At 36.3% G+C, this 10,759-nt stretch overlaps 3 protein-coding genes across 3 annotated transcripts in view; all 3 read right to left on the bottom strand.

Moving 5' to 3' along the window:
• Positions 1–2,257: 2,257 nt before the first annotated feature.
• Positions 2,258–2,737, bottom strand: LOC146913584 (uncharacterized). The gene has a single exon (XM_085720952.1). It carries the CDS (start codon positions 2,735–2,737, stop codon positions 2,258–2,260), a length of 480 nt encoding a protein of 159 aa, XP_085577078.1.
• Positions 2,738–2,764: 27 nt separating this feature from the next.
• Positions 2,765–4,297, bottom strand: LOC146913583 (uncharacterized). Its single transcript, XM_085720951.1, has 2 exons — positions 3,231–4,297; positions 2,765–3,149 (listed from the first exon to the last, which is right to left on the bottom strand). Exons 1-2 carry the CDS (start codon positions 4,295–4,297, stop codon positions 2,765–2,767), a joined length of 1,452 nt encoding a protein of 483 aa, XP_085577077.1.
• A 5,672-nt stretch (positions 4,298–9,969) lies between these two features.
• Positions 9,970–10,759, bottom strand: part of LOC146913579 (uncharacterized) — a 61,463-nt gene continuing 60,673 nt past the window's right edge. Inside the window, exon 3 of the mRNA XM_085716772.1 lies at positions 9,970–10,184. Within this exon, the coding sequence (XP_085572898.1) occupies positions 10,026–10,184 (159 nt within the window). The 3' untranslated portion in view covers positions 9,970–10,025. The remainder of the gene's footprint in view (positions 10,185–10,759) is intronic.

Here is a 10,759-nt window from a genome sequence, read left to right as displayed (position 1 = left end):
GCTTCATCCAAACATGTTGAGAACAGCTACTCCCAGCTGCTATGTATTCAACTTCAGCAGTAGATAAAGACACACAATTCAGTTTCTTGCTAAACCAGGAAATCAGATTATTTCCTAGAAAGAAACATCCTCCAGAAGTACTTTTTCTGTCATCAGCACTTCCAGTCCAGTCAGCATCACAATATCCTATCATCTTAGTATTTTCACAGGATGAGTACAAAATTCCATAGTCACTGGTGCTATTGATGTACTTCAGAATTCTCTTCACCTGAGTAAGATGACTCTTTTTTGGGTCAGCTTGATATCTTGCACACACACCTACAGCAAAGCTGATGTCTGGCCTGCTTGCAGTAAGGTATAGTAAACTCCCAATCATGCTTCTGTACATGCTTTGATGAACAGATATGCCTCCTTCATCCTTTGTTAGCTTCAAGTGAGTGACAGCTGGAGTTCTTTTGTGACCACCATTATCCAAGCCAAATTTCTTCACAATGTTCTTGGCATACTTACTCTGAGAAATGAAGATTGTATCCTCCATTTGTTTAACTTGAAGTCCAAGAAAATAAGTTAGTTCACCCACTAAGCTCATTTCAAACTCAGACTGCATCTGATGAATGAAATGTTGAACCATCTTGTTCGACATTCCACCAAAAACAATGTCATTAACATAAACTTGGGCAATCATCAGTCTTCCATTGTCATCCTTTACAAACAAGGTCTTGTTTGTACCTCCTTTTTTGTACCCCTGACCTACAAGAAATTGAGTGAGTCTTTCATACTAGGCCCTAGGTGTCTGCTTCAATCCATACAAAGCTTTCTTCAATCTGTACACATGATTGGGAAAGCTAGGATCAATAAATCCTTTAGGTTGCTCAACATAGACTTCCTCATTCAAGTACTCATTCAGAAAGGCACTCTTAATATCCATCTGAAATAGCTTAAATTTAAGAATACAAGATACACCTAGCAGTAATCTTATAGACTCCAATCTAGGAACAGGAGCAAAAGTCTCATCAAAATCTAGACCTTCTATCTGAGTGTAGCCTTGAGCTACTAGTCTTGCCTTGTTTCTGGTCACAATCCCTTGTTCATCAGACTTGTTCTTGAAGATCCACTTAGTGCCTATCACATTCACACCTTCAGGTCTTGGAACTAAGTCCCACACTTCACTTCTTTTGAACTGATTCAGTTCCTCTTGCATTGCTTCAATCCAGAACTCATCTGTCAGAGCTTATTTGACATTTTTAGGCTCAATTTTGGACACAAAGCAAGAGTTGGCAATGACTCCAACTGATCTTCTGGTTGTGATACCTTCATCAGGATTCCCAATAACAAGTTCTAGAGGATGATTCATTTGAACTCGTACGGAAGGACCCTTCTTAGTGGACATTTGATCAGGCTCAGTATCATTATTTTCATCTTTCTCTGGTTCAGACTCAATCACCTGAGTAGGTGTATTTGTTACTTCAGTAGATGTTGCAACATCATCATCAACATCAGGAACCTTCTCTTTAGGCACATAATCAATCACTACATTGATTGATTCCATCACAGTTTCAGTTTTAGAATTATAGACTCTGTAGGCTCTGCTGTTGGTAGAGTACCCTAGAAAAATTCCCTCATCACTCTTAGGGTCCATCTTCCTTCTATAATCTCTATCAGACAAAATATAGCATTTGCTGCCAAGCACATGAAAATATTTAACAGTAGGTTTTCTTCCCTTCCAAAGCTCATAGAGAGTTGTTGTGGTACCAGTTCTCAGTGTCACCCTATTGTGAATGTGGCAAACTGTGTTCATGGCTTCAGCCCAGAAACGATAAGGTAGGTGTTTAGCATGAAGCATGACTCTTGCTGATTCTTGGAGAGTCCTATTCTTTCTTTCCACCACACCATTTTGCCGAGGAGTTATAGGTGATGAAAATTCATGTTTAATGCCCACTTCAGCACAGTATTCACCAAACCTAGTGTTTTCAAATTTAGTTCCATGATCACTCCTAATTCTAACAATACCACACCCCTTTTCTCTTTGTAATTATGTACACAATTCTTTAAATACATCAAAGGTGTCTGATTTTTCTCTAATAAAGTTAACCCTAGTGAACCTAGAGAAATCATCAACAACTACAAGAACATATCTCTTTCCACCAATGCTTTCAACTTGCATAGGTCCCATCAAATCCATGTGTAGAAGTTCAAGTACTTGAGTGGTTGCTTGATGTTCCAACCTTGGATGAGACATCCTCGTTTGTTTTCCAATCTAACATTCACCACATATGCTGCCTTCAACAATCTTCAGATCTGGTAAACCTCTGATGGCTTCGGATGTCATGGCCTTCCTCATCCCTTTCAGATGCAAATGTCCCAACCTTTGATGCCACAACCTGATCTCTTCCTCTTTGCTCAAGAGACATGTTGAGATGAAAGATTCTTCCTGAGATACCCACAAATAGCAATTGTCTTTGGATCTTGTACCTCTCATAAGCACTTCTCCTTTCTCATCTGAGATCTGACATTCTGGTTTGGTGAAGTTTACTCTCAGACCTAGATCACACAACTGGCTAATGCTAATCAGGTTTGTAGTTAGTCCTCTGACTAGCAGCACATCATCAAGTCTTGGTAACTCATGTTTTATCAGGTTCCCAATTCCCACTATCTTTCCTTTAGCTCCATCACCAAATGTGACATAACTGGCTACATAAGGTCTCACATCCTCCAGGTAAGTTTCAACACCAGTCATATGTCTTGAACATCCACTGTCAAAATGTCAGTCCTCTTTAGAAGATGCTCTAAGGGATGTATGAGCAATTAGACCAGCCTTGGTGTTTCTGTGATTCCACCCATTCCTGGATAGATTCTGTTGAAAATGCATGACATCACCTTTCAGCTTATAGCAATAGGGTCTGATGTGTCCCTTCTCTCTACAATGATCACAAACCCATATCTTTGATTTCTTCTTAGTGGGATGTTCCTCAAAATGTTGGAACACTGACTCTGTTGACTTCATTCCAGTCTGTTCAATCTGATTCAGTTGTAGGTTCAACCTTGACAGTTCATCATTGAGTTCTGAGATATGGGCCAGATTGGCAAACCTTTCATCCTGCAGTTGCGCAATCTCCCTTGCTTGCTCTTTAAGTTTTTGAGTTAGTTCACTGTTTTAGTCCATTAGGTCATGATACAACATAGCAAGCTCTTCATAAGACATTTCTTCCTCACAAGACTCAGTGTCTGACATAATTCTACCAGCTAAGGCAGAGACATGATTGGCAGATTCAGCTTTAACCTCATCATCTGAGTCATCCCCATCTGACCAAGACACATCCAGACTTTTCTTCTGTTTCTTAAGAAAAGTGGCACACTCTGTTCTGATATGACCATATCCTTCACATTCATGACATTGTACCCCTTTGTATTGAGAGTCTGCTTCATCAGGTCTTGTTATCTTCTCTTTACTTGATTGACTGTCAATGTTTGGTCGGATGTTCTGCCCATTTGGTCTGGACCTTCTGTCAAATCTCTTGAAGATCTTCTTGAACTGTCTCCCAAGTAGTGCCAGAGACTCTGCCATGTCTTCATCATCTTCAATATCTACTAGTGTATTATCAGCATTCACACTAGAAGCAAAAGCAATACCTTTCCCCTTTTTGTCAGATTTGCTATTGACAGTTATTTCAAAGCTTTGCAGAGATCCTATCAATTCATCAACCTTCAAGCTTGAAATGTCCTGAGCTTCTTCTATAGCTGTAACTTTCATGTCAAATCTCTTAGGTAGAGATCTGAGAATTTTCCTCACAAGCTTTTCATCAGAGATTTTCTCTCCAAGGGACTCAAAAGAATTTGCAATGTCTAGGATATTTAAGTGATAATCCTGAATGCTCTCATCTTCTAACATTTTCAGATTCTCAAATTTAGTGGTAAGAAGTTGGATTTTAGCACTTTTTACCTTAGTTGTGCCTTCATGAGCATTTTTGAGAATTTCCCAAGCATCCTTAGCCACAGTGCATTGCTTGATCAGTCTGAACATATTTTTGTCCACACCATTGAACAGAGCATTCAAAGCTTTTGAGTTTCCAAGAGCCAATTCATCTTCATCAGCACTCCATTCTTCTTCAGGTTTCAACACATCAGTCCTGTTGCCATCAGCATCAAGTTGTACAGGATGTTCCCAACCTCTCAGAACTGTCTTCCATGTTTTGCTGTCAATAGATTTGAGGAAGACACTCATGCGTGATTTCCAGTAGTCAGAGTTGGAGCCATCCAACAGTGGAGGCCTGTTTACAAATCCACCTTCCTTGTCCATAGTGCTAGAATAAAACTCCCTAGAGCTCACCCTAAAACAGGCAGGGTGCCTGCTCTGATGCCAATTGAAATTCTAGCGTACTTGTTTTATTAGGTTTTGTCAGATGTTTAAACGTTTGTGATGTTCCGATTAATGTTTCAACATCATGCGATAAACAGAAAATAAAACAAGAAAATAAAGTGCAGAAAAATAAAGAACACAGGAAGTTTGTTGACCCAGTTCAGCACAACACGCTTACATCTGGGGTCTTCCAAGCCAGGAAGGAAATCCACTAGTGTAGTCCTTATTCAATAGCTCTCAGCAAACTCCTCGTTTACACTATATGACCTAGGACCTACCCGTCTAGACTTCAACCTAGGAACTCCTAGATCTGAGATCCCATCTCACTATCCTAATGGTCAGTCACTGCCCCAGTGACCTATCAGACCTCAAACACAATAAAAGTAGAAGTTACCTTCCAACACAAACAACCAAACCTTGTTTCGAAACTTCGGTTTGATGCACAAGAGTATCAATACTCACAAAACCAGTCCTAAACAAGTATCTAAACACGACACTAGCAAGAACACAGTAAAGATCCTAAACCTGCATCACAAACGATACAAGAGTAGAATACATGAAGACTCAAACCCTAAAAATCTAAACTTTTTAGCGTGACGGCTTGAATGAGCAATTAGGTCTTGAAGTCTTTGTTTTATACTGAAGCATCTTGGGCTAAATAATTCGTAGGGCTTCAGTAAAGTTGCAGATCGGTTCAGCAAACCTGCAAAACAGAATCAGATACAAATCTGGAAAGTCCTAATATGTCGGAACTATATTAAAACATTCCAAATCGTAACAAATATTTCCTAAAATAAAATGTCTATTTTAGTAATATTCCACAGCTGATTCTATTAAGATATGCGCGTTACTTGGTTAGTAAGTAAAAGGAAATACGATTTCCTTAATGGATAAACTACGCGCGTACAGATAAGGCAGAACCCAGGCATACTGAACCATGCCCGGATGTTGGAACATTGTATCCAACATCTCACAGAGCTGCCTAACTACATGCTGGAACATTGTTTCCAACTTACAGAACAAGGATATTTGTTTTAGCAACAATGCAGCCAATACAAATACCCAACAGTTTTGAAAGATCTTTATGTCTGGATGGAATTTCTTTTTCGGCAAGAGAACGGTTTGAATGGGCTATTGTCTTTATGTCTTGAGAACAAATACTATATCTCCTTTTTGAAAGTTGATGTGGTTGACAAGTTCGTTGATTCAATTAAATGTGTACATTGGAGGTGGTTAGTGAACACGAAAAAAGGCGGCTCATGTTTGTACTACAAATGGGTTTCCAATCTTTTAGATCGTATCTTTAAGAAATGTTTTATCCTTCTTTGAATGTAGGGTTTTTCTGTAAACATTTTTTGGTGGATCAAGTATCATTTGTAATTAATCCTAGTTTATGGGTATAATACCATTTTAAATTTTGTCCACTATCAATATAATATACTTTTGTTGTTAAAAAATCAATGTTTTTAAAAAAATTATCTAGTATATGTTGTGTTCATAAAGCTATCATCAATAAAAATAACAATGCATTGAAGGGGTTTAAAACCTTATTACACTGTCATTTAGAGCACATAGCATGGAAAGCAAATGAAATAAACACTTAATTCAAAAGCTAATTAAAAATGTGCAAATCATTCACAACACTCAAATAGTGTCGATTGTATAAAAATACTACATCAAATACACATGCGTAAGAATCATTGAAGCAAAACAGTAGTGCATCCCAAAATTGGGAATTCTAGATCAACTCCTCCAATCATATTCCTTTACCTGGACCAACCATAGATTACATCAAATTGAAGCAAGACAATAATGAGGATACTATCAGGTGATAATATAGCTACGGTGGTGGCTGGAACGCGAGAGAGGCCAAGTAAAAAAATAACGCTAAACTCAAAACGTATAGTTGTCTTTGCATTTAGAGTAAATACTAAGATATCGATCTCTAATCGTTACAAGATCATTGAAAATTAGATGATGCATACTTATTGTAAAATTACGCATGAGCCGAAATCTAAAAACCACCGTCCTAAAAGGATAATTCATTGAATTAGGTGTTGAAAAAATATGTAAAAAAAATATTATGTTGGTTCATGGCTAAACGTAGGGGATGATTCTTCCCCCACATCTATTCATGAGACAAGATAAATTTTTTAATCTTTTTCAATAGCTATTCCAAAAAACAACCCCAATAGAGCGATCATCTCTAGAGATTTGGGCCATATAACTGATTTTAAACAAATATTGAACATCTAATTTACAATTACCCTTGAATGCTTCTAATGGTCGGAGATTTAACATATAATTAAAAATTCTTTCAAGTTAACAAAAATAATCATCATCAAGATTTTCTCGTCTTAAAAGCAAGGATCACATTTTGATCCCAACATAATTTTGGAACATAAAGCTTGAATCTTTAAGAATAGAAAGTTATACTTATACACAATTAAGACTTTAGCACAAGGCTTAATCTCCCAACATAACTTTTGATTATAGATTTTTTTTTTTTTAAGTTTTGATTATAGCACATGTACTTAACATAAACATAAATATAAAACATGAACATAACTAAAAATCTTCGATATAAATATAGAACTTTAAAATAAATAATTTGCTTCAATATAAGTAAGTGTTTGGGTATAAAAAAAAAAGAGATTCAATATAAAGAAAGAGTTTAAACATAAACCGTAAATCATCTATTATCTACTATTTTTAAATTAATGATCACACCTTTGTCCCAACATAAATTTGGGGACAAAATTTGAACTTTTAATAAAATTAAAAATTTGAATAATCTTACTGTGCATAAAAACTTGAGCATTACGCTTGAACCCAAAACACAGAGATTGGATTTTTAAGCATAGAATTTGAGACTTTATTATGAGATAGTAACTTTGTTACAAGGCCTAAGTCTTTGACATAGTTCTTTCTTATACTCCACATATAGTTTAAAGGTCTGAATCGAAAAACAAAATCAATACTTAAACTTAAAGATAAATATAGAACTTAAACATAACCAAAAAAACAGAAGACAACTAGAAGTAGAATTAAAGAGATAAGATGGATAGAAGAAATTGAAGTTATTCACCCACACACATACCAACTTGGCCAAGGGGGAGAGAGAGAGGAGAGGGAAACAATTCACCACAAATTTCTCTCTAAATTATGGGAGGAATGACAAAGTATTTATAGAGAAAGAGAATAAGTGTCTTGGTTCTTGTGTAATTAGGCTCCTTGTGAGGGCTTGATTGGTCATTTATCTCCTTGGATTAGGGATTAGTGGGTCATTTTCTCTTATTTCCTATTTAGTATCTAAAGGTCCACATCTCATTTTTCTTAGATAAATCTTTTATGTACTCATTCCTTCTTTTGTTGGTATTGCAATGAGTCAAGACCATTCAACAATGTAATTTGACTAGTTAGCTCATAAATTTTCATAAACTTATGGATAATTATTTTATCGAATAAAATATGTATGTGGGGAAAATATTCTCACAAATGATTTTTTTGTAGAAAATTACAAACTTATTCGAATTCTCAGTTCATATGAATTTTACACGTCGAGTAAAAATTTACCGTCAGTTTAAAATGCAACAGTATTTCATGAAAGATTTTCCACGGAATTTCAACCATGGCCTGTTAACATTTAATATGTTAGGCGTATATTTTATCTTATAAAAGTAATAAATCACTTCATTAATAGATAACATTTGCGAAAATACCTTGACCAAAAAAAAAAAAACATTTACGAAAATACAAAATATGACTTATTATGATTATTGTAGTAACTAATCTGAAAGAGTCCAGCTCCATTTCCCTTATCCTACATTTAATCCAGTTCCTTTAGCAGATGTCTGTCATGTGGCAAGTAAAGATTTTAATGTCTTAGATTTAAACTTTGAAAATTTATTTATTTTTTAAATAAAAAAATACACGTTTTTACCCCAAAAAAAAAAAAAACTTGCCTCTTGGTGGGTTGTTCTTGATAATTCAGTACTCTCTTCTCTGCCCTCATATTGCATCCAATTTAACTTATACACCATGATGATGTGGTTATTATTGTCTTAGCAATTCAACCCTATATTTTTGGTATGCATCCCAAATTTGTGGACTTGGAAGAATTCTTATTCAGGAACCGTTCCCCCATGAATCATTACATAAGTATGCAGCGGGTTTGGAAACTACATGTTTTTGCTAGCATTCCAGTTTTGTTTGGCAATTTCTTCATGAATCAATCCAACAAAAGATATGACACTTCAAAGAGGGATCTACAATTCCTCTATATGTCTGAGATGTGAGTCCTTCCCATAGTCCATGGATCATTGTTTATTTTTATGTGTCGAATCAGTGGTTGTCTTGGAAAAAATTGGGTTAGATACACCCTTCCTCCATGTACAGGAGTTGATTTATTTGAATGGTGTAGAGATGGTAGCGTGAACTCGTCCCCACGCCACGAGGGGTGCTTTTGTCTAAATGTTGACGGTAGCTTGTTAGGTTCGACTAATCAATTAGGTTTTGGTGGTTCAATCATAAATAATGATGGTAAGTTTCTTTTGGGGTTATGTGGATATGTGACTGTTGCTAGCATTCTTTATGCAAAAATTGTAGTTATATGTCATGGTTAAAATCTTTGTTGGGATGTCAGTTATAGGAGAATTAATTATTTTTAGACTCGCTTCAATCAGTTACTCTTATCAAAGATGCTGTCTCTATCCAACATCAGTTTGCAAATGAAATATCTTTGGTCCGTCAATTGCTTGTCAAGGATTGGATTGTCATGCTGGAAAATAGTTAACACGTGGCAAATGAGCTAGAAAATATGGCAGCTAATTCTTCCACCTCTTTGGTTCAATTGTCTGACCCGCTTTCTGCTTTGTCGCGGATACTCTCTGTTGTCAGACCCGCCTTCTGTGTTGTCATGGATTCCCTCTGCAAATGTGTGCGAAGTAGTCTTCGCCAGGGATTAGTTTCCCTTTTCTTGTTTTTGTTTTTAGTTCTCTTTTTATTTACCAAAAAAAAAAAAGTTTATGTCTCTACCGCCATAACAAGAACTCGTTGATGCTTGTACCCCGACCATTCTCAGCTCCATCACTACCCTGCCTGACAGCCATTGCTAAGTTGGCCTCTTTGTGTTGTCTCAACATCTTGTTGACGTCTCAATTCTGCTCCTTTCAATTTAAACATTCAACATTTGTAAATTTTGCTCCTTTCTATTTAAATATTCAACATTTGAAATTGAATCTATTCAAATTATCATGTAATCAGATTTATGTGTTTGTAGTGCTTCAGTGTTGAACTACATGCTTGTCGTGGAATCATTTTTCTTTTCTTCTCTTAACAAATTTTGTTAGGAATAGGTTGATAAATAAATATCGTGCTGCACTTCAGAGAACATGTAACAATCCCACCGCCCTTGGCGACGAGCAGTAGGATATATTGCGGCAGAGCACAGTGAAAGACTTGGCATCAACGAGGTGCTACAATGTCGACGGTGTTTTCGCCATCCAAAACTGAAAGATTTTTTATTAAAAAACAAGTTGACCAAGAAAGTTTTAATCCGAGCCAATGTGTGCACAAGATTGAGTTATATTCCCTTGGAAAAAACAAAAGGCTATACAATTTAAGCCTTTTATTTAATTCATTAGTTACAAGCAACTAAATAAAAGTATTATATCATTGATTTAACAAACACTATCAACTCAGGAAGATTATCAAGAAACAAAGTAAAAATTGCACCTAGTACAAAAATCAAAATAAAAGCAAGAATTATTTTAACAATATATGCTGAGCATATTTGGTTAGGTTCTCTGCTTTTACCACCTGAAACCTGGAGAAAGAAAGTAAACAAATAAAGGTTTAGTTAATCATTTGGAACTGGATTAAATGGAGAAGGGAAATGAACCCCATTTGGACTCTATCTGCAATGTGTCTTTTTCTTTAGGGCAAAGTTATTGAGCCAATGTGTGCATAAGATTGAGTTTGTTGGAACACTAGTTAATTCTAGTGATAAAATTGAAAGAAAGAAAACACTATGAGAAACTAGTGTGTGGGTATGTGACTTAAAAATGTCCCACATTGGAGAGTCACCCCAACTAGTAAGTGTTTATATAAGGGTGGGGTGACCTCCAAGGGTGTGCCCTTGGGTACTCAATTTTGTGAACGGGTGAACGCTTACAACAGTGAACGCTTACAACAAAAAATATATATCGTGTGCCCTTGGGTACCCAATACCCAATTTTGTGAACGGGTGAACGCTTACAACAGTGAACGCTTACAACAAAATATATATATCGCGCGCGCGATGACGCCGTCCGTCCGACCGGCCGTGGGTCGTGGGTTAGTCACTTGAAAATGTTAAATTAATTAATTTTTCATTATACGAAAGCGTTACGCGTAACAAAT

This window comes from Medicago sativa, chromosome 6 (genome assembly GCF_051527215.1).
Source record: "Medicago sativa cultivar Bolivia chromosome 6, Bolivia_mono, whole genome shotgun sequence".
NCBI lineage: Eukaryota > Viridiplantae > Streptophyta > Magnoliopsida > Fabales > Fabaceae > Medicago > Medicago sativa.
The sequence above is the reverse complement of the archived record's forward strand: the minus strand, read 5'-3'. Positions and strand labels throughout refer to the sequence as shown.

Excerpts from the sequence above, each read along its gene's own strand:
- LOC146913584 (XM_085720952.1), bottom strand. The coding sequence starts at position 2,737 with ATGACTGGTGTTGAAACTTACCTGGAGGATGTGAGACCTTATGTAGCC.
- LOC146913583 (XM_085720951.1), bottom strand. The coding sequence starts at position 4,297 with ATGGACAAGGAAGGTGGATTTGTAAACAGGCCTCCACTGTTGGATGGC. Across the intron at positions 3,150-3,230 it reads GCCTTAGCTGGTAGAATTAT|TGAACTAACTCAAAAACTTA; the intron begins GTCAGACACTGA and ends GGACTAAAACAG.